The 24,166-nt window shown below is 44.9% G+C and overlaps 1 protein-coding gene across 12 annotated transcripts in view; it reads right to left on the bottom strand.

Moving 5' to 3' along the window:
• Positions 1 to 269: 269 nt before the first annotated feature.
• Positions 270 to 24,166, bottom strand: part of ptprma (protein tyrosine phosphatase receptor type Ma) — a 183,797-nt gene continuing 159,900 nt past the window's right edge. For all 12 annotated transcript variants that reach the window (XM_029116168.2, XM_020041831.3, XM_029116170.2 and 9 more), the window contains 12 exons: positions 21,381 to 21,417; positions 16,435 to 16,532; positions 12,719 to 12,835; positions 11,564 to 11,718; positions 11,167 to 11,302; positions 8,084 to 8,233; positions 7,759 to 7,932; positions 5,924 to 6,055; positions 5,197 to 5,322; positions 4,906 to 5,069; positions 1,939 to 2,074; positions 270 to 1,562 (listed from right to left, as the gene is read on the bottom strand). In XM_029116168.2, the coding sequence (XP_028972001.1) occupies positions 1,509 to 1,562; positions 1,939 to 2,074; positions 4,906 to 5,069; positions 5,197 to 5,322; positions 5,924 to 6,055; positions 7,759 to 7,932; positions 8,084 to 8,233; positions 11,167 to 11,302; positions 11,564 to 11,718; positions 12,719 to 12,835; positions 16,435 to 16,532; positions 21,381 to 21,417 (1,479 nt within the window). In that variant the 3' untranslated portion in view covers positions 270 to 1,508. The remainder of the gene's footprint in view (positions 1,563 to 1,938; positions 2,075 to 4,905; positions 5,070 to 5,196; positions 5,323 to 5,923; positions 6,056 to 7,758; positions 7,933 to 8,083; positions 8,234 to 11,166; positions 11,303 to 11,563; positions 11,719 to 12,718; positions 12,836 to 16,434; positions 16,533 to 21,380; positions 21,418 to 24,166) is intronic.

Here is a 24,166-nt window from a genome sequence, read left to right as displayed (position 1 = left end):
TAAATATTGACATTTTCAATTAAATATAGAAATAAATGATTTGCACGTCGCATTCTGTTTTTATTTCATGTCCCAACTTTTTTGTGAACAGGGTTGTATATAATCCTTATATCTAGGGATGCATGCTTATCCACAATGGCCATATTCTTGTAAAATATTACATGAGGAATTGTGTATTTTGTATTTTTTACACCTTAATGTTATGTGATTTCTTACTGAGAATGTAGTCTCAGCTTGAAGGAATCTGATAATAAAATAAAGACACGTACATCAGTAGATATGCATGTATTTGTAAGTAGTTTTTTTTCCATACAAGATAAATAAAAGGCTTACAATACATCTGGTCAACATTTTGCAGAGTCTGAGAAACAAGAAAAAAAAAATGACCAAAGAAAAACATGATTGTCACTCAATGTGCTTCACAAAAACTCTCAATGAATAAATAGTCTGTCCAACTTGAAATATTTACAATATTAACAATAATGACCACAATTAATTAAGCTTTGGATCAGTTGATGTAACAGAAAGCTTGCTTGTGGATGGAGCCAGACATCTTTTTTCCCTCCAGCCAATACAACGATGGGCTGCTTATAGCGACCGAAGCAATGTCAGCATACATATTTAAGACCTGTCTTTATGCCAGTTGAATTACCTACATGTCAAACTGCTTCATCAGATTAACAAACATTGTTTAAAAAAATAAAAAATAAATCGCCAACGGAAATTGAAAACATGAATAAAAAAGCAACTCATCAACATTACGCTTATTTCTCATTCCGCACAAACACTGGAAATGACACTGATCATCCGACGAGGTTTAAAAAGGCAAAAAACAGGAGTCACTGGCAAAAAGAGAGCTTTTTCTGTTGGATAGATGAAGAAGAAAAATACAATGCATGAGGTGGGAGGGGGTGACATTAGCATTAAAACCTCTGTGTGTGTGTGTGTGTGTGTGTGTGTGCGCGTGCGTGCGTGTGAGAGGGGCAGGTGAATACAGTAGCACAGTCTGGTGGAGCAATAAGAGGGGTTTGGGGGTACAGTAGTGTTGTCCAGACTGATCCCAGTCAACATACAAGGCCAGAGTCAAGTTCAGCTTCATCATAGACAGTCATGATAGACTGGGAGGGAATGAGGGGAGCAGTGCAAAGCGTCCGGCTTCTCCCCTGTTCCTTAATCATCCGGTTCCTCCCCTGTTCCTTAATCGTCCGATTCCGGTTCCTCCCCTGTTCCTTAATCGTCCGGTTCTTCTCCTCTTCCTTAATCGTCCGGTTCCTCCCCTCTTCCTTAACCATCCGGTTCCTCCCCTCTTCCTTAATTTTCCAGTTGCTCTCCTTTTCCTTAATGGTGTGAGGGACAACCTTGTTCATGTCTCTTCTCCACTATCAAACATTCACTTAGAGTCCGGGGAAGCAGGGAAGACTGAAGTGTAGGGGTTTGGAGGGGGTAGAACTTATGGGGGGGTTGGAGGTGGGGGGGGGTCGGAGGTGGGGGTGTGGCTTTCGACCCGGCTAGCCAGAATTCAAGTACTCCAGTGCCACCTCATAGCAGAACTTGTATTGATCCTGAGAATGAATGGAAAGCAGAGTACATAATCAATGCCAGTGACAGGACCTGACGTGGATGAATGGATTTGGTTTTGAGCGTGATGAGTAATATCTAACAGATAAGTAAACCCCCAGGCACAGTGCTCGTTTTTCTTTGTAAAAATGTCACCAGTAATTGACGTCCCATCAACTTGAACCACAGGCTGAATACATAGAGTGACAAGCCGACCTGTCTCAACTACCAACAGTAGATGTGTTTGCAATGATCCGTGACCACCCAAAGGGTCTGGGCCTGTATTCATGTTACCTTATTCACTCTGATCCAATAACTGAATGGATCCCAGATCTGTGCTGATTGGAAAGCAGTTGCAGTGGGGCGGAGTGCGGTTCTTACCAGTAAATCTACCATGTTAGGTTTGTTGTTCCTCAGTGTTTTGACAGCATGGAACACGTCGACCGAGCGCTGATGCCGGAGCATCTCACACACGATGCTGATTGCACAGAACGTCCCACTACGTCCTCCACCATTCCTGAGAGAGTCGGAGACACACAAAATGGATCAATCAGTCACATTGAATGAGGGTTTTGCGCCTGGACTCCATTTCCTTTTTTCTTGAAGGCAGTTTACATGGTATGAAACAAAGCCAGCAAGGTTTAACATTTTTATTAAATACAAATGAAAGCTCAAACAGAAAGTTGAATTGATGTGTGGACGTTGGTACTGGACATGTTTCTGCCAACTTGTTTTTAGGTTACTCTGTGCTTGCAATGCTTTGTTTTTCCATCTAGATGGCACCAAACTATTGCCAATCTAACAGGCTGAGGCAAGGCCACCCAGTAACTCTCAATATGAAACATACAGCTGGCTCTCTATTACTCAACTCTGAATAAAGAGCAGCTCTTTCTCAGAAATGTCTCCATGTGTATCCAGATGTGTAGCTTCACTGTGTTTACTGTGGTCTGAATAGCTTTAAAGTGTCACCAAAGTTATAAAGGTGACATTTTAACCAGGAAGCCGAATTCTTATAATTTGTTTTCCACTCATCTGTCTTTATTTTCTGTGGAAATATCTGATATGATTGTGTAAAAGTTAGTGAGAAAAAAATATATCAGATTTCAAATGCCTGGGCAAACGCAAGAATCACAAGGACGTTTGACATTAGTGGAGGCATAAAAACATGAATTTCCTCTCAGGAGTCCCCCTCCATCCATTTCCACACATTTCTGTCCTTACACACAATTCTGGAATGTGCTGGTGAAACAAGGGGTTTGTCCCAACCGGCAGCCTTCAGCTTGGATCATGCACTCGCTTTTTTTTTTTAACGCCCTGGCCAAATGTAGTGCCCTGGCCAAATTTAGCGTACTACATAGGGGAAAAGGCTGTGATTTTGGCCGCCATTTCAGAGACGTTGAGATAGTTTAGATCAATGCGACGGTTATCATAGCTGAGGTTGTTTGGACAGTGAGGAGGCAGGGAGAGTGTCAACCAGCAGGCTAAATATTGATACTGTGACCAGGAGGTAAACATCCAGATGAAGGGGGCTGACAGATTTCTGTACACCAGTTGTTTAGGGGGTTATTGTGTGGGCTGCTAGTTTCTGTGTGTGTGTGCGCGTGTGTGTGCGTGTGCGTATGTGGGGTGGAGGGTGTTTAGGGATGTCTCCAGTCTAATATGAGTCACACATTTCTGAGTTTTTTTTTTTTTTCCTCCTGGACTTTGTGTCTCACAGAACAAGTAACCCTGTTAAAGAGTAACAGCCATAGATTACATCAACCACAACCCTGTTGTCCACAAAAGCACTCCTACGTTCTGTTCCCATCATCCCCTCCCGATCTCCCTCCCTCCCCTTCATTGCTTTTCCATCTAATTTCCCACCCAACTAGGGCCTCAGGAAACACGAAAGCCTCTCTCCTCATCCTCCCCCTCCCCATCTCTGGGAGTAAAGTGGGGCTGCTGGAGATAAGGAAGGACAGATTGAGCTGAGGCAGAGGTCTCTCCCACCAGGGCATTAGGGCTAAATCTGGGTAGCATCGGGAACCTCAAGCTCATTTCATTTTATTCCCTCCCTCTGGTAATGCAGCCCTGCTCCTCTATCTCTCCTATGTAGTAAGTGGACATCACCTGGGACAGACTTGCACATTTAAATTCAGACCGTGATATCCCACTGATACATCCAAATAGAAATTACACTGGCTCCAGTCAACTGGGTAAAGAAAATATGGAGATAAACAACAATTTTCTTTTACTAATAATTCGAAGTGAACCCTTAAATGGCTCATTATGGGTTCATTATGACAGGCTACTGTTGCTGTGATGGCAGCCTGGTGTGCTTTCAAAATGTCAGCGCTTACAGATGGCTGTCAGAATGCAGGACGGAGAGCTGTGAGAGCAGCATCCTGATGGACCTGGGCTCTATTGATCCCATCAGAGGAGGACACTGACATTTCACACTGTCCCTTCGGAATGGTCTGGTGTGTCACTGTGACGCCGGTGACATTTCAGTGCGCCATGTTGGATCGAATCAGAGGTGGGGTTTGGGGGCGTGTCTTTATGCTCGAAATTATCCATCAGATACCTAATTACCAAGTTGTAAGTGGGAAATTACGAGTCGAAGGGTTAAACACCGGTTTGATGCTTTCATGTGCTTTCAAATGGTCTAGAAATTATGATTGGCAAATGCAACAAATTGCGTGATTGAATGTTTTGTTACTGAATTTAACAGATGAACATGTTATGTGGTAAATTCCCACCTGTCCCAATCTAGGTACTCCCAGACAGTGGGTGTAGCCTAGGTACTCCCAGACAGTGGGTGTAGCCTAGGTACTCCCAGACAGTGGGTGTAGCCTAGGTACTCCCAGACAGTGGGTGTAGCCTAGGTACTCCCAGACAGTGGGTGTAGCCTAGGTACTCCCAGACAGTGGGTGTAGCCTAGGTACTCCCAGACAGTGGGTGTAGCCTAGGTACTCCCAGACAGTGGGTGTAGCCTAGGTACTCCCAGACAGTGGGTGTAGCCTAGGTACTCCCAGACAGTGGGTGTAGCCTAGGTACTCCCAGACAGTGGGTGTAGCCTAGGTACTCCCAGACAGTGGATGTAGCCTAGGTACTCCCAGACAGTGGGTGTAGCCTAGGTACTCCCAGACAGTGGGTATAGCCTAGGTACTCCCAGACAGTGGGTGTAGCCTAGGTACTCCCAGACAATGGGTGTAGCCTAGGTACTTACAGACAGTGGGTGTAGCCTAGGTACTCCCAGACAATGGGTGTAGCCTAGGTACTTACAGACAGTGGGTGTAGCCTAGGTACTCCCAGACAGTGGGTGTAGCCTAGGTACTCCCAGACAGTGGGTGTAGTCTAGCTACTTACAGACAGTGCACCACTGTGCGTCCTTCTCCTCCATCATACTCCTCCTGCCACTTCTCCACCTGGCGGATGAGCTTGAGGAAGGAGCGCTTAGAGACAGGGGTGTCCCGGTACATGGGCCAACCCAGGAACTGGAACTGCTGTACCATCCGGTACCCGTCCTGTGGCTGCAGGGAGGATCGGACATTTGGAACCGAGTCACACTAAAATACATTTTGGGAAATGATGTGTGTGGTCTGCTACTGTGGGGAAGCTGTAGGGAATGGTTTGTGTGTTCAGTGTTCTGTCTCATACCCGCGCAGCATTGTAGATACGGAATATCCTGCTGATGATGTCCTCCTCCAGGTCAGCTGAGACAAACTCTACCTGGATGGGCCCATGGCGGTGCATGCCATTCTCTGGCCAATACTGAGGACACAGCTACACACACACACGCACGCACGCAGAGACACCAGATCAGACATTAAACGAGAGCCTATTGATTACGTTGCTATTTAGATTCAGCACACACTCCCTCCTCCTATTATAACTGCACTTAAGTTGCCTTTTCAAGGCCTTCAAACACGTCTAAGATCCAACAGCAGCTCCGAACAACAAAACACTGCCCTTCCCCTTCGAGCCTCATTCTCAGCGACAGGTGAGACGACACAGTGACCTGGACTAGGCTATTCCTCCATGTAGTTACTCCCTGTCCACTGTTCACCAGGCTGCAGTCACTAGACTGTCCCCCAGAGGGGCAGGTTGGGCGCCATTCTTTGATCCCTGCATGATTTTTCTCTAGTGCGAAGGCCCCAGGCAGACCCCTACAACTCCTCTTTTAACTCCACTGGCATCGGTTAGTCTATCCAAGGTCACTGCCTTTTTATGACAGGAATAAACAAGTTCAGTTCTCAGGTGCCAAATGGACGTCGTTTGTTCAACCCTAACCAGAATATCTGCCCTTCGTTTCACTCTGCACTTGGCAATTTCTTAAGGGAAAAAAACAACATATGGTCTTTCACCTAGTTTGATAGTTTTGTACCTGTGCTGGGTCTACATCGTTCAGCATTACTATGGAGGTGCAGTGGTAGTCAAGGACCAGCCTCCAGAAGTCTTTCACCGTGTTTGGCAAGGGATGCTGGGTAACGATGAACGCTGATGGCTGCTTGTAACTCTGTGGAGGAGATAAACAAGGAGGAAAAGAAAATCACCAACCCACTGTTAAACAGAAAGTATTTAAATGAATAAGTTGATGGACAAGTCATTAGAGTTCTAATGGTCTGAATTGTCACAGGTTGACAATACTATTTGAGTAATATAGTAATTGGTATACATGTTAGTGGGCTTCTTTGATTTATATTCATATTCAGAGGAAGTAATTCAATCCAGATATTGATATATTTAGGATTGATCTGAATAAATTCCACTATCACCACTGTAATTAGATATTATGTCCTTACTGGTTGTCATAATGACAAAATATGCATGACTACAATTTTATTACACTTTAATTCCATAAAAACAATCCAAACCGACTCAGTTGGACAAAAACACATGGTTATTTCCATGACGATGGGACGAATAAATCCGGAGCCATCTGTTTTTTAATCATTTTCAATAAGGCCGTAATTGTTGGTGGAAGCAAGGAGAAAAAGCACTACACATTCATCAACATGATCCACTGTCCCCCTACTGTTTGGGCCTGGCTTGCCTGCAAAAGGCTTGGCTAAGGAACGTGATTATTATAGAGATGGATGTGCAATTTACACACCAGCTATTTAACCACAGGACGCCTCAGGGCTGCTGAGTCGCCAAATCTGATCTCCCTCCCTCTCTGTCCCACTCTCCCACCCCTCCCTCCCTCTCTGTCCCTTGCTGACTTTCTCTGTCCTTCTTTCTCTCTCACACACTTCCAGAATCAGACTCCCTCTCCCTCTCCCTCTCTCTCTCTCTCTCTCTCTCTCTCTCTCTCTCTCTCTCTCACACTCCCCCTCTCTCTCTCTCTCTCTCTCTCTCTCTCTCTCTCTCAGACTCCCCCTCTCTCTCTCTCTCTCTCTCTCAGACTCCCCCTCTCTCTCTCTCTCTCTCTCTCTCTCTCTCTCAGACTCCCCCTCTCTCTCAGACTCCCCCTCTCTCTCAGACTCCCCCTCTCTCTCAGACTCCCCCTCTCTCTCAGACTCCCCCCCTCTCTCAGACTCCCCCCCTCTCTCAGACTCCCCCCCTCTCTCTGACTCCCCCTCTCTCTCTGACTCCCCCTCTCTCTCTCAGACTCCCCCTCTCTCTCTCAGACTCCCCCTCTCTCTCTCAGACTCCCCCTCTCTCTCTCAGACTCCCCCTCTCTCTCTCAGACTCCCCCTCTCTCTCTCAGACTCCCCCTCTCTCTCTCAGACTCCCCCTCTCTCTCTCAGACTCCCCCCCTCTCTCTCTCTCTCTCTCTCTCTCAGGTTCTCTTCTCCCTGATTCTCCTACCCTCTCCTTTCTCTTCTCCCTTCCTCTCGCTCTTTTTCTTTTCATTGCCACCCCTTCGGTCTCTCTTTTCATCGCTCCCTCTCTCTCTGTGTCCCTCTCCATAATAACGTTGTCACGTCAAAGACAGCCAACATATCACTAATCAGCCCCTAATAAAGTCTGCTCTTTATTTAAAATGGCAAATCTGCCCTGCATGTAGTTCACTGATTGAACACTGACCTATCCAGATCATCATATTTCACCACAATGATTAAGAAAAATCCGTTTTTTGTGCCGACTCAGCCGTTTTTCAGCACATTTTTCATCCAACGAGATGCATGCAGAATGAGACTTTAAACAAAGGGCGTGGGTGAGTGTGCAAAAGCTCGTGTGACAGGAAGTGTGACAGGAAGTGTGAGGGAAACATACATCCATGAGAGCGGCGTTGATGTAGTTGGAGCTCTCCCCGTCGATGGTGATGAGGAAGGGCAGACAGCGGTCGGGCGGCAGGACGTCCATGCAGCGGTTTTTCTCGTGGTTCCTGGGGAGCAGGGCGATGCTGCAGTCCTCCACACGCAACGTAGGGGTCACCATGTTCAGAGTCTGGGGAGAGGGAGGGAGGGGGAGACCGAGAGAGAGAGAGAGAGAGGAGGGATAAGAGCCTGACTGACACACACTCCACGGCACATTTGACCATGAGTGAAGTGCATGCTTGTGCACGGTCTACGCAGGCATTTGCAGATGGGCCACGAACCCTGAACTCCTCTTTAATCTGGCTGGAGTTGGTCTGCGGGTCCAGGCGGTTCATGTCGTAGTAGACCGACCGCAGCTGATTGGCTGGGATGGTGGTGTCCCCGCACAGACATGCCTCCAAGATGGCATCGTGGATGAAGACATACTGCTCCTGTACGACCCAGAGGGGAGCAGAGGTCATTTTTAGGGACAATACATGACACACTACACTGGAACAACTTGAAAATGACCCAACAGAAGCAATTCATGTATTACTATGTCTTTATGTGGTAAGGAATCAAATCAAAAATGGATTCCATTCTGTTCTCCCAAGACATGAAGGATAGTGTAGATTGTTTTGTGACAGAAGTAGATCACGTTGTTTTCAGGCTGTTTAAACCTTTGTGTACAGAAAGAACCAAATGCTACCCTAACTCCCCATCTAGTTGGCTTCCATTAGGAAAAAGGGGGGCTTATTTGGAACACGGCCCATGACCATTCCCATTTACCTCTCCTTTGTCAATACCAGCAGCTCATCTTGCTCTCCCTTCATTCTCCCCCTCTTCCTCTCAGGGAACAAGGCCCCAGGCTTGACGTAAATCATTTATGAAGTGACATTTCAGAAACGTCTCCACTTGTCACTTCTAACAAAATCCTTGGGAGTGGACGGTCAGTGGTTTTCAGGTTAGGCTACCGTGACGTCACTCTTGTCCTTGGCTATGGACTTGGAGGTGAGATGGATTTGCAAGGCCATAGAGTGGAAATCAGAACCCTGAACTATTATTGAACACAAATCATGGCTTTTGGTCATAAGGGGACAGCAAGGATTCTACTATAAAGTATATCCTCCAAATAAACTATTTGCTATTCTCCTATCCATTTTACAGATTTGCATAAAAAGAATGTTGTTGGAATAAACTAAACAATAAAACGTGTACATACACAATGCCATTCCTATACATTCAACATACTGTACATTTTTCTTTTAAATTAATTTGGATCCAACACTGTAGTCAGAGAGTATCAATGGTAACATTTCTCTGTTTCTTCTAAATCATCAGCTTATGTAACTGCAAACATTCTTTAGTCCATTGCTTTTATACTCTGAGCTTTATATTTGCACAGGGCTAATGAGTTGGCTTGTGTTGCTTGTCAAGTATCACTGCAACAAACTGTTTGGTCAGATGTTTGGGGTGGGGAGAGCACAGTTTCTCTCCCAGCCTGTTCTGTATACTTACATTCTTTTATGATTTGTCATGTTGAGAAATGAAACGTGTCCATGTACGTACAGTGGGTATAAGAAGTCTACACACCCCTGTGAAAATGCCAGGTGTTTGTGATGTATAAGAATGAGACAAAGATATATATTTTTCCACTTTTAATGTGACCTATAATGTGAACAATTCAATTGAAAAAAAATATTCGAGGGGGAAAAATGAAAAATAAAAACCGTACAATAACATGGTTGCATAAGTGTGTACACTTTCTTATAACTGGGGATGTGGCTGTGTTCAGAATTAACCAATCACATTCAAACTCATGTTTAATAGAAGTCATTAAACACTTAAAGTGACTAATTAATCACAAATAAAGTTCAGCTGTTCTAGTAGTATTTCCCTGACATTTTCTTAATTGCATCTCATAGCAAAAGCCATGGTCTGCAGAGAGCTTCCAAAGCATCAGGGGGATCTCATTGTTGAAAGATATCAGTCAGGAGAAGGGTACAAAATAATTTACAAAGCATTAGATATACAATGGAACACAGAGAAGACAGTCATCTTCAAGTGGAGAAAATATGGCACAACAGAGACATTACCAAGAACTGGACGTCCCTCCAAAATTGATGAAAAGACGAGAAGAAAACTGGTCAGGGAGGCTTACAAGAGGCCTACAGCAACATTAAAATAACTGCAGGAATTTCTGGCAAGTACTGGCTGTGTGCTACATGTGACAACAATCTCCCCGTATTCTTCATATTAATGGGCAATGTGGTAGGGTGGCAAGACTGAAGCCTTTTCTTACAAAGAAAAACATCCAAGCCCGGCTAAAGTTTGCAAAAACAAACATCAAGTCTCCCAAAAGCATGTGGGAAAATGTGTTATGGTCTGATGAAACCAAGGTTGAACCTTTTGGCCATAATTCCAAAAGGTATGTTTGGCGCAAAAACAACACTGCACTTCACCCAAAGAACACTATACCCACAGTGAAGCATGGTGGTGGCTGCATCATGCTTTGGGGCTGTTTTTCTTCAGCTGGAACCAGGGCCTTAGTCAGGGTGGAAGGAATTATGAACAGTTCCAAATACCAGACAATTTTGGCACAAAACCGTCAGGTGTCCGTTAGAAAGCTGAAGATGAAGAGGAAGTTCACCTTTCAGCACGACAACGACCCAAAGCACACATCCAAATCCACAAAAGCATGGCTTCACCAGAAGATGATTAACGTTTTGGAATGGCCCAACCAGAGCCCAGACCAGAATTCAACTGAACATCTGGGGTGATCTGAAGAGGGCTGTGCACAGGAGATGTCCTTGCAATCTGACAGATTTGGAGCACTTTTGCAAAGAAGAGTGGGCAAATATTGCCACATCAAGATGTGCCATGCTAATAGACTCCTACCCAAAAAGACTGCTGTAATAAAATCATAAGGTGCTTCAACAAAGTATTAGTTTAAGGGTGTGTACACTTATGCAACCATGTTATTGTGAGTTAAAAAATAATATATATATATATTTCCCTCAAAGTTTTTCAATTTAATTGTTCACGTTATAGGTCACATTAAAGGTGGAAAAACTTCTGACATGATTTATCTTTGTCTCATTCTTTCACATCACAAGAACCTGGCATTTTAACAGGGCTGTGTAGACTTTTTATATCCCATGTACCTACATACGTACGTACATACGTACATACAGTATGTATGCACAGTATGTGTGTACTGTATGTGTACAGTATGTGTGTGTGTAAACACATGCTATGTGTTTGGGGTACAGTGGAATGTGTTTGAGGTTGTCTAGAGGACTGGTAGAATGTACTGTGTGTTTGGGTTCAGGTAGGTACTGTATACTTGGTGCAGGGTGCTGCTAGTGTTTGGGTTCATTGTTACCTCGGTCTGGACCATGTTCACCCGTCGTGAACGCAGCTCTCTCACACAGTTGTAAATGTCCACCACACCCTCTCTCTCCGCCATGTCTAACATGATGTCAATCACCATGAAGCAGCCAGTCCTGCCCGCCCCCGCACTGAAAACACAAACACACACAGTATAAGAACTGGAGCCCAACACATAAGCAGGTTTTTAATGTAGAATTTCAGCCCAACACTGGGATTATGTTTTTTAACGTAGGATCTCATAGCCAAACACATTTTGGTTGTGGTAGCACTGCGATTTCTATCCACTAACAAACCTTTTTCTACGTCATAGATTTTTCTACGCTCCTTCCTGAGATTATAATGTACAGTGATAAACGGGCACGTAAAGAGGGTGTGAGTGCGTATGTGACCTGCAGTGCACCACCATTGGACCCGCGTTGGCTGGGCTCTTGGACTTGACCCGGCGTACGAAGCCCAGCAGGCCGGTGGCGTGGTAGGGGACCCCGTGGTCTGGCCAGCCCGTGAAGTGGAACTGACGGATCTCCCGGATCTCGTGGGCTCCTCTCTGGAGAGCACAACGCAATTCAGAACTTCAGAACGGCTCAAGCAGATGTATTTCAGAGGTCATACAGATGCCTGGACCTGTTGTGGACGCGCCGTTATGAAACGTGCAACGAGACGTGCGCAGCACGGGATTCAGTGCACAACACACACACTTAATGAAACCTGTAGCTAATCTCCCTACCTCTCCCAAAATAGACAAACTTTGTAACTTTTAAGTGTCCCCTCCACACCACCCCCCCCCCCACCCCCCCGCGTTCCATTAGCACTTTAAAGTTAGCTGTTCTACTGATCAAAGTTGCGTTTTGATCTTGTTCTTTAGCACAAGCAGGGACACTGATGACGAAACCCATCTCTGGGGGGATGGGAAAAGGAGAAAAACAGCTGGAGGAAAAGGGGTGAATCACAGACACACACAGACACACACACACACACACACACAGCGAGCAGGCTGAATCCAGACAGCAGGGCGGACACCCTTCTGAGAGCCTTGAGTATGAACGCACGGCGGGGGGAAATATTCACAGTTTAAAAAGCCCAGAGGGGTAGAGGAGGATGAGAGGTGGCAGCCGCCGATAGGATGAGAAACGCATGACAAATGGATGCTATACACAAGGACAGGCCTTTTAAAAGACAGCCAGACCCTAGCATGGAGAAAGCTGCTTAAAACACAGATTGAGCACATTAAGCTCTGTCCAGGGATAGGTGGCACGCAGCAGCATGTCTGGACAACAAACAAGCAGGACAACCCTTTTGTCAAAGACATCTTAACGACTAGCGAGAAAACACGGGAACCATTAAAGGGCATTTTGCTTGAGCGGCGTCACTGCGGATGGCCAAGGTGCGTCGAGCACTCTGTAGACGCGCCGCAAAAAGCCGTTCAAACCCGACGGCCTGTGAAAAGCGAGCGCCGGGGACAGTTCAGCGCATGCAACATAAAACACTAGCATGCACACAGTACAACGGGAATAACGAATGTTTTCCCATCACGCGCACGATGGTACCTTCTCCATGGCGAAGGTCCTGATGACGTACTCGGACAGCAGCTGGGTCTCGATGAGGGTCACCTTCATGTCCCTGTAGATCTCTGTGTCATCGGGCCAGTATTTACAGCACTTGACCTGAGGGGAACAGAGGGGGGGGGGGGCTAATCACATGACTGGACCGCCACGACAACCTCACTCCAGAACACACACACGCTGAAATAACTCACTGCTCCTTCAAGGTTAAGAGCTGCCTCATGAGATGTATTTATTTATTTTTTTATCAGGGCTAATTGGAAACTTTCCATCTGGTCCAGTGGACCGGTACACTTGTGGTTGTGTCTACCTGGTAGGTAATTCTACTCAGCTGGTGTCCCAGGTCTGAACCAGTCAGTTAAGGGAAGGATGAAAGCAGCAGTGGTTGGGCCCCCCAGGACCAGAGCTGAATAATGTAGTGAATTGTGTGGTTCGTTTGGTGGCGCTGGGAGAACGCAGTGACACATAACTGTAGGGTGGTCCTTATTATACAATGTGTCAACATGTCATTCTGAAACAAATGGGTATTTGTTTATGTTCTTTTTTTCACCACTGTATCGCCATTTGTAGTAGCGACGCAATGGCTTAAACACAAAAAACATTTCTGTGCAATTCAAATTTTCGGAAATGGAGGCCCCGTTAAAAATGTCAATCCTCAGAGGTGGTCAGTGAGTGACATCTTGGTGGTGTTCCAGACAGCGGCAGGCACGTGGACCTCTTCTGTGTTAGAGCAGGTGTCTAATGTCCTTGCTCTAATTACCCATACTGCAATACTGCTCTCTTTCCTCATTAAGAGGTCATGGATCCAGGGGACACATTCTGTGATAGGGCCTAGAAAAATTTATTTTCTGGGCCCTCCGATGCAGCAAATATAAAAAGGACACCCTGCCTACAATTGAAGATGAGGGAGATTTGATGATGATGTGAGCTCGCATTCCTGTATCTGGTACTGGAGCCTTGAGGGCATTCAAGTTAAAACCCTGGGATGTCTATGATTTTGTCCTTGTCATTTTAAATATTTTAAAAGATGAATAAAACATTAACTAAAATATGCAAAAACAAATTGGTTTAGCAATGACTAAAATAAAAAAGCACATTTTTTACATTTACATTTATTTGAGAAGAAAGACAATGATGTAATAAACATTCCAGGGTGTCTATGCACTGATCTGTAAAAGCCTTCATACACTAGTTATTTCTCTATCGCCACTGAACAAATATCTATTAAAATCAACTTCATCTACTGTCTGTCTTTTCCCCCTTCTGTCAGCTTCTATGATGCTATTTACTCGCTCTCTCCCTCTCTCTGTTCCCTCGTTCCTGCCGTCATTTCCCCTGCCCACTGTCACTCACACCAGGCCTTATCTTCTCTCCAGGTCATCCTTCCCCCTCCATTCCATTCCTCATCCCTTTTCCTCTTTCTCCTTCTGTCTTCTGAACCATCCTCTCTTCCCTTCTGTCTTTATTGTGATACTGTAATTAGGTGGGATCTAATTGGCGATATAATTGGGTTTTAATGGCCGTGCACATTACTCTTCGGCATCTCCGCCTTAGTTACGCTAGCTGTCATCGCTGGAAGCAATTACGTTTTTTTTTTTCTTTCTCTGGAGACGACCGGAAAACATTGTTTAAGTGCGATAGGAATCTCTGCTTTCTTAAATGGCGGCAGCACTGGGAAATGTATTCCTATCTGTCTTCTGTGACAGTGTTGATCATGAAGAGACTAATACAGCATAATACTATTACTGTTTCTAGAAGACGGGCGGGGGGGTCTCACTCATGTCTTCCATTGTATAAAAAGACACATATACAGCAAATGTACACTTTCAAATTTTTTTTTTTTTACGGATACAGTCCATAACTTGCATTTTGTAGAATTAGGAGCAGCCGTCTGCCTTGATAAAAATGCATTGGCCACAAAAATGTCAATGAATTACTAGATTTCCACTTTCAGACCTCATCAAGGCCACCTTAAATAGGTTGCACCAATAGGCTTCCGCAGGCCATCATAAACTCCTAGAATTAAGCCTGATTTTCTAATAAGGAATATTAACATGATCAGTCAAGGTTCCATCAAGGAGGTGGTGGTGGCAAAATATGCAGATGTCTGACCTGACAAAACGAAAGAAATCCATTATGGGACGTCCGTACAAAACTCCAACAAGGATCTGATGGGCTTTCTTATTACCACCAGCACCACAGGGTAATTATACACGGACAAATAAGGCTTTGTCACACTAGAACCGTGGCTGATCCCCCTAGGGTCATTTAGTCGCTTCTTTAGACGTTTCCTTAGGGGCACCACAATGGCTGAGCATGTAAGACCATACAACAGCAACAGGCGACAGCTCTAAGAGTATGTCAGTTTAAGCACATGATCCATGATAGGAAAAGAAGTTCAATAGGGTAAGACGACACCAAGCACTCCTTATCGGTCAAAGTGTCATGTAGCTTTAAAACATAAATACACCCACAGTAAAAGATAGATTAGGAGGAGGATTTGGGCTAATAAGATTAGCTATCTCCCTGTATCTTACTAGATACCCACTGTCATATGACCGGGTAAATAAAGTGAGTCGGGTCGTCGTGGAGATGGCTGTGGCTTTGGCTGTGATTATCACTGAAATTAGGTTCGGGTATCCAGTGACACTATCATAACAAACAGAATGGAGCTCAAGTCAAAAGTGCTGCAGCATCTCATATCTCCCTGACACTTCAGTTTGCTAATCCCTGAGGAGCATCCTGTAGATGAAGCCTCTGTAGAAACATCCTATTAACCCATTAACCCCCACTGTGCCTGACGGCTATGGTGAAGATGCTCAGCCAACCAGGAGCTTTATTTTTCCACAACCAGTTGTGCCTCCGGCTCCACCCCTCCCCCAGCCCTCCACCGTTCCGCCCCACAGTTCGAAACCAGAAGTCGGAAAGGAAAAAAAAATGTGTTGATCGAAAAACAAAACAGCTTGGTGCGGAAGCGAAAAAAGCGACAGGGGCCCGGGAGAAGAGATTTCCCAGAGTTCATCACTGGTGAGGCGGCCTAGCAGATGGCGATGGCCGCGGATAGAGTGGTTTTATTATCACGGCGGCGATGGAAAAGGCTGCCGGGCGCCCGCCCGAGGCCCACTGAAGGGGCTGGAGAGAGAGGACTCGACAGGGGGTGAGATGGGATAGCCAAGGCTGAGTGGTTAAAACAACAGCACCAGGTGGCGGGAAGATTCACCCGCTTGGCTAGCGCTCCGCGGCCGTGCGGCAGTCCGTCCTCTTTGAATTACACCATATGGCGCCAGCGGGTGTTGGGCCCCTTCTTTAAATGAGCCACAGACAGGTTAGGCATGTCCTGTCTGTCACTGTGTGAAGGGTGTGTGTGTGTGTGTGTGTGTGTTATGGGTCTGACCGGCTCAGAGAGATTGTTTGGTAAAAGGTCAGATTATCCTCTGATCACGTCTCTCAAGGCTTCAACTGTTGGTTGATTGGACTGAACAAGCTCTATACCCGCGCGGGACACTGCCACCCATGGATTGGCATGGTCCGCAATTTCCAAGCGGTGCTTGGCAGGACTTTTATCTCTTCATTGGATGAATCATAAACACTTAGCGGAACAGAGTTGCTTCTCTTCACACTGCCTCTACAGTGTGTTTCAGGACTTAAAGTGGTTTAAAGTAGTGGGTGGGTGGTCTGGGAGGCGACGTCATGCTACTCACCCTGCCCACCTCCACCAGGTTGGTCACCATGACGATAGTTGCAGTGTTCTCCTGCCACACCATCCTCCAGAAATCGTAGACCGTCTCCTGCATCGGTCCTGGGAGGTGGAGAGAACCCTGTGAATACTCTGACATCCTGGTAGCTATGTTATTAATGCATGTTATTAAGCCCAACACGAAGCCAAACAAGTGATTTCCCACTGTAATTAAACATTGTCTGAAAATTGTCAGTACTGTCCTCCAAACAGCATGTCATCCCTTGACGTCACCTTGTGTTGGACCATGTTGTCAAACCACAGTCTCTTCACCTCCTGCTTTGTCTTTTTCACTTTACATTTGTTGATTTCTTATTTGTTTGAGCATGAAAAGTGCACAGGTTCAATTGGTTAACACCTTGTCCCTTAACCCCCCCCCCCTCCCCGAGTTGAACTTTATCAAAACAGGCACGTTGGCTGTGTGTTCTGATCACTGTTGACTGGGCAATCAGCTAATGGCTGGATCTATGTCTGCACACGGGGAACTAACACACAAACGCATGCGCACAGACGCGCACACACACAAACGGTCTGAATGACAAGGAACTTTAGTCCAGGTAGGGGGACTGCAATCTGTTCACACAACCTCCATTAACTGGTACAAAGTCTATTTGGGCCATAGTTAACATTTTACAGAGTAGTACAGGATCCCTGGAAGGAATTAGGAATTACTAATTTAATTAATTCAAATTACCACAGTTTTTTAATCAACTGGCAAATGGAGGAAAAAAAAAGACTTTTGACAAGCTAATTAGCTCATGCAAATCTGTGTGTCCTCGAGAGCTGAGTTGGTGTACCTCCAGCCACAGCAAATTGCATCCAACAGCTAACACACGGACACCTGCGCTCATAAACACGCACAGCTCACTGCAGACGTTCAATATTCATGCACGCACAGCAGCATTAACAAATACTTTTTTTTCAGTGCATCAGAATCCTACAGATGTGACTTTGCTGGGTGCATTTGCCTGTAGTGTGACTGAACCAGCTTCTCATTAGTGACGCAAGGCTGCATGCTCTCCTGGTATAACGGTCTCTCCCAGGAACAAAAGCTCTGTGTCAGGCCGACTCACTCCCTCATCTCCCTGGACTCTTAACATCTCCTGATGGCAAGGACTGCCAGCAAGGAAACATGAAGACATGTATTTGCCTACGCCACCACACCTTCAACACAACATTTTGTGAGGATGATGATGATGGGCTGATGGTAGGATAAAAGCCCTGCATTCTGTCAATTCCTAGGACGCATTCATCAAGACAAATTGAGATTTGATCTCCAAAATCTCCAAAACACACTTTGTGAACTTGGGAGACGTCTGCCAGCCATGACACAAAGTTAACCATGCTTGGGTTCAACTGAGTGTGGAAGGGAAGGCTGTGTGGGGCAGAGGAGCCAAAGCCAGGTAGGTGTCATCGTCTAGCGCAATATAAAGTGACACCCTTCAACATCGTTTTGTGGACAGAGTCAATGGCCCAGCGCGGCGGAGAGTAACTACAGTCAGGAAACTCCAATTAGTTGTGAAGAAGAGCTTCTCCCATGGTTCACTGTGGGAATAGGACAAGGAAGTCGGAGAAAAAGCCAAACTCCACCTCCCTAGATGCCCGGGTGGACAGGCTGACAGTGAGGAAGGGGATTTCTTTCATCGTGGATCCCTGAGAGACACAGTCACACAAATTGCTGGTTCTTAAAGAGACCAGGCTATTTCTTGACAATTGTTTTCCCACAAAAATGAGGTGTCAGACAGAAAGGGATTGTGTGAGAACCAGATTACTGTATGCATACCCACTTACATTGAGAACGGTTGGAATATAGATTTGGTAGTGAAGAAATATGCTTTATTTGTTAAAAAAAAAAAAGGTTGCCTACTTTTCAAGTCAAATAAATCAAAATCTTCAGAGGCTGCTCAAGGTGTGAATTGACAAAACTCACCTCCCCACACCTATGAGTAAAAACTAGTGTCAGAGTTAATCATGTAAATGAAGTTAACTCTGTTATTTTACTGCATGTGTCTGAAAGCATTTAGCATTTAAAGAAAATATCCAAAATACATAATATTTAAAGTTGAAGTATATGCCATGTAAAAGCGAGTTGACATCAACGTTAAGACCTAAAAAGTGTGCTTCCTCCATTCAGCCAATCAATACAAATTCTGAAGTAAAAAATTTTTTGGGGGTTGACATCCTTTGAGCAAAGTCTTAATGCTTGATTAATTGCACATATAGTTAATTACATGAATTCATTCGGATGTCATCCGTGGTTAAAACATATACTGTTTGGGCTTCCACACTCAGACATGCCGTCTGAACATCTGTGACTGACAAGCGCCCGATTGGCCTGAAGCACATCTGCCTTTGATCTGTGTAGCGTCTCTGCTTGTTACTGTTCCTCTTTGGCTCCCTGCTTAGAAAAAAAGGAATTCTCTTTGAAAGTTGCCCTCTAATTGCAAACACCGGCATAACATTGGAAAAAAAGAAATACAAATGTTTGCCAAAGCTGTCTGAGGGCATTGTGTGTACTACATCTCGTTCATGGCATAGTAAAGGGAAGGCAAACTTTGTGGCTGGAAGAAAATTTTTCACTGAATGTGGTGTTAAGGGAACTGCAGTAGAAATGATTGCCCTTTATAGGCAATAGCTGATATTTACCATCATGGAGAACCATTGGATCAGATGAATATACATTCTGATATTCACGACCACATGTACCGATGTCGACTGTCCACTGCAGAAGACTAGGTGACAACATCCCAGGTGTTTGCATGGTCCTAAGGCCTGACCACATTTATAGCTAATTTGGTCAAATAAAACAACAACCAAAAACCAATTTTGTCGAGCGTCTATAAATAGCCAGGAAGTCTCAAGGACAATGGGGCTTACGAATAAGCATTAACAAACAGGTTTTGGGTCAATTCCAGTCAACTCAGGACATACTATATACAGACGTTTTTTACTTGGCAATAAAGAAAACATTTAGGATGGTTTTTGCATTTGGTTTACTTTGTGAATTGACCGGAATCTAAATGGAATTAACCCCAACCCACGCCAACAAAACCTACTGTATTCATGCAGTTGGGGCAGGAATACTGTAGTGAGTGTGTTCTTAACGCATTACTTAAGATACACAAGTACAGTGTCGTAGCATCCAGAAAGAAAATCATGTTTACAATAGTCATCAGGGTGGGTTGTAAATTTACTACACATTCTCCCTGCCCAACCCTGGGGTTTAACCGTCTCCCTGCCCAACCCTGGGGTTTAACCGTCTCCCTGCCCAACCCTGGGGTTTAACCGTCTCCCTGCCCAACCCTGGGGTTTAACCGTCTCCCTGCCCAACCCTGGGGTTTAACCGTCTCCCTGCCCAACCCTGGGGTTTAACCGTCTCCCTGCCCAACCCTGGGGTTTAACCGTCTCCCTGCCCAACCCTGGGGTTTAACCGTCTCCCTGCCCAACCCTGGGGTTTAACCGTCTCCCTGCCCAACCCTGGGGTTTAACCGTCTCCCTGCCCAACCCTGGGGTTTAACCGTCTCCCTGCCCAACCCTGGGGTTTAACCGTCTCCCTGCCCAACCCTGGGGTTTAACCGTCTCCCTGCCCAACCCTGGGGTTTAACCGTCTCCCTGCCCAACCCTGGGGTTTAACCGTCTCCCTGCCCAACCCTGGGGTTTAACCGTCTCCCTGCCCAACCCTGGGGTTTAACCGTCTCCCTGCCCAACCCTGGGGTTTAACCATCTCCCTGCCTATATTGTACTCTAGTCTAGTCAAAGGACCAGGTACGTGTTTCCACTGGACAATTATCCCAGCCGGCATCTCATTCACTGACAACAGACATCGCAGGGGTCAGTTTAGACACCGGCCATTTTCAGAGGGAACAATGAGCGGCCAGATGGCCGGTGAGATGGGCAGCACTCCGATAAACAGGTCATCATGTGACTCCCAAGCCCAACAGACCAGAGGGGAGAGGCTATTAGGTCTGATTGTGCTCGACTGACTGCCTGTATTCAGAGGAAGCCTGGATTGGAATTAGCTTTTTGTGGTTGACTGAGGAAACAAGGCCTCCAAGAATTCCACAACAATGAACTATCAATCAGAGCGCACCTCTAGGGGGCTTGTGGGAAATTCAGTCCTCTCACCACACACGGCCATCGCCTGCCTGCTGGATTAAAGGGATACTTTGGGATTTTGAGATTTGGGGAATTTTTCCTACTCACCCAGAGTCAGACACACTGAGGCATACCATTTTAATGTCTTTGCGTGCATTTGGAAATGCTGTTTGTCAAAGAGTAAGTGCTTGATAGCTATTCTAAAAAGCAGGGACATTAGTCAGTATCTTCAGTTTCACATAGATATAGCTCTGAATAAAAATACTCTTTTTCTACCTCGAAATCCAACATGACTTTCTAAGTGTTATTTAACAAAGAAAGCTAGCTTGCTCGCAATGAGAAATAACTGTCATACTAGTTTATTAATTAGGAATTTGTAATATTCTATCTGTAAAAATGTTACAGGTATATGGTATACCTAAAATCTTTAAACTGCTGGCACTTTATCTAACTCTGGGCAAGTAGGAAAATGCAGAAAAACTCAAAACCCTGAAATATCCCTTTAACACAGGTATGGGTGCACGTCCATGTGCACACAACAGCCAGCACACATGGCCTAATTCATTCATTACCCCCCCCCCCCCCTTCTGTTTGCTCACATGGCTGATTAATTGTTCTAAGATGCTACTTCAGCACAACACGGCTTGGAATGGCTGGGGATTAGAGAGATGCAATTCCCGCATCTTTCTTACAGACCTCCTTCATATCCCAGACAACATCTCTGATCAGGCTGACATATGGAACAACCTGGAATTTTACAGGTCCAACAACAATACTGAAAATATTCAGATAAGTTTGCAGTGTGTTTCTGCTTACCTTGGGTAGCAATGTAATGATTTGGCCTGTGGTAGCCCTGAAATTCAAAAGAGAAGAACATAAACACATTACAATTATCACACAGGGATGTCAGTCAAAAAGGCTTCAACCACAAAGGAATGCAGGATAATGTGTACATTTGTTTATTTGAGGAAAGAAAATACTGCATCTTCTGCGGTTAAAACACATTTAAAGAGTACCCTACTTGTCTTAAATTACTAAATAATTCAAAACCAGTGAGAAAATAAAAGGACTATTTGGCTCTCAGCCACTATAAAGTAAGCTAGAAAATAGTGCAAAATGGCATGTCTTCCAAGATGATGATAACATGACAGCAACTACTGTAACATCCCTTCTGCAGAACACTTTATTTGAGATTTCCTGCCGTTGGTTCATCGAAAGTGTTCCCATATGCTTTCAGTAGACAAAAGAATATACTGAATATTCTGAACAATTGCATATTGCGTGGCTCTTATCTTTGCAATAGGCTCAATCTCTAAGGGATTAATGTAATCCCCAAACATTTCATTTCTAAAGCATCTTGCATCCTACTGAGGCCTACCATACACGGTGGGAAGATTAGCACTAGCGCAAACAGAGATTCCCACTTTCAAAGTCTGCACCATTGTCTTCATCGGGTCCAGCACTTATCACGTCATATTTAATTTTGCTCAACTGTAATTAATGCTTGCAGGGTGGAATTTAAATGAATCAAAACAGGGAAACGTCATCTCTCTCTACTGTGATACAGGGAGGCTCTGTCTCCCTGGGCTGTGGCTGCTGAGCTGGCTGTTTAAAGGACTCCGCTATCTTAATCTGGTTGGTCTGGTTGTTTACCCCCCAGTTCTGCATGCTATCCAGGAATCCCCATTGTGGGAGCACCCATGGCCAGGAATATGAACTGAGGATAGCGTTGGTTAGCGGGAGGCTATTAGGAGAAGGGTTTGTTGGCTCGTCACGCATTCTGTTTGATCATCACGTTGGAAGAAAGGTTTAGACTGTTGTTTTGATATTCTACAAAAGAAATCCTCTTAATTGGGATCTTTTGTGCTCGGGAGACGTGCAGCACTATGCTGCAGATATCTCTGACCAGCTATGTGCGCGCGAGCGCACACACGCTTGTTAGGTACGCAAGAATACACTTTTTTGGTTTTCATGTAAATGATCAAAGTAGTATGTGAGACAGCAAAAATACATGTGGAACCAGGCTACAGAAAGGCACTGAGGGTGCAGACAGACAGACGGATATGGTGTACAGATGTCTTCATGACTGTACTTCCATAGTTCGTTCACGGTGAGCCAGGACCAGGCTATAATTATCTATTTGCAAATCGAACACAACACTCAAAAATCTAAATGTCATTTTTGAGAATACTTTCCCGCCCAGATGGATCACTTAAGGACATTCTTCAACATTCCCATTAGGTCCCTTGGGATTACGGTGAGACACTAATCAGAGTATCTTCCAAGAGACTCAGGAGGAACCCTAGTGTAGAACATCTTTGAAGACCACAGGACATGTTTAGGATGTTCAAGACTAACCCAGAACAAAAAAGTTGTTAGGACCGAGATAAATCGGTCCCTAAAGCGGTCCGTTTTTGTCTGGTTTATGGTTGGTCCTGGAGACACTTTTGAGGATGTTCTTGGGACACTCAAGTTCACACATATACAGTTGTGCTCATAAGTTTGCATACCCTTGCAGAAATTGTGAAATGTTGGCATTGATTTTGAAAATATGACTGATCATGCAAAAAAATAAATCACATAGTTGTTTGGCTCCTCTTTAAATCATAATGATAACAGAAATGGTCCAAATGGTCCTGATCAAAAGTTTACAAACCCTTGAATGTTTGGCCTTCTTACAGACACACAAGGTGACACACACAGGTGAAAAATGCAATTAAAGGTGAATTTCTCACACCTGTGGCTTTCTAAATTGTAATTAGTGTCTGTGTACAAACAGCCAGTGGGTTTGTTACCTCTCATGTGGATGCACTGAGCAGGCTAGATACTGAGCCATGGGGAGCAGAAAATAACTGTCAAAAGACCTGCGTAACAAGATAATGGACCTTTATAAAGATGGAAAAGGATATACAAAGATATCCAAAGCCTTGCAAATGCCAGTCAGTACTGTTCAATCACTAATTAGTGGAACATTCAGGGATCTCTTGATACAAAGCCAAGGTCAGGTAGACCAAGAAAGATCACAAAATAGAGCTTTATGGTCACAACCATAAGCACTATGTTTGTAGAGGGGTTAACAAGGCCTATAGTGAACAGAATACCATCCCCAATGTGAAGCATGGTGGTGGCTCACTGATGTTTTGGGGGTGTGTGAGCTCTAAAGGCATGGGGAATCTTGTGAAAATTGATGGCAAGATGAATACAGCATGTTATCAGAAAATACTGGCAGACAGTTTCTATTCTTCTGCACAAAAGCTGAGCATGGGACACTCTTGGACTTTCCAGCACGACAATGACCCTAAGAACAAGGCATAGTTGACCCTCCAGTGATTCCAGCAGAAAAAGGTAAAGGTTCTGGAGTGGCCATCACAGTCTCCTGACCTTAATATCATCGAGCCACTCTGGGGAGATCTCAAACATGGTTCATGCAAGATGACCGAAGACTCTGCATGACCTGGAGGCATTTTGCCAAGGCAAAAGGGGCAGTTATACCACCTGCTATCATTGATGATAAAGGCGGCAATACACAGTATTAAGAACTAAAGGTATGCAGACTTTTGAACAGGGGTCAGTTCATTTTTTTCTTTGTTGTCATGCTTTGT

The sequence above is a fragment of the Esox lucius genome, chromosome 21, assembly GCF_011004845.1.
Source record: "Esox lucius isolate fEsoLuc1 chromosome 21, fEsoLuc1.pri, whole genome shotgun sequence".
Lineage (NCBI taxonomy): Eukaryota > Metazoa > Chordata > Actinopteri > Esociformes > Esocidae > Esox > Esox lucius.
Note: the sequence above shows the minus strand (reverse complement) of the source record. Positions and strands in the feature narration are given on the sequence as shown.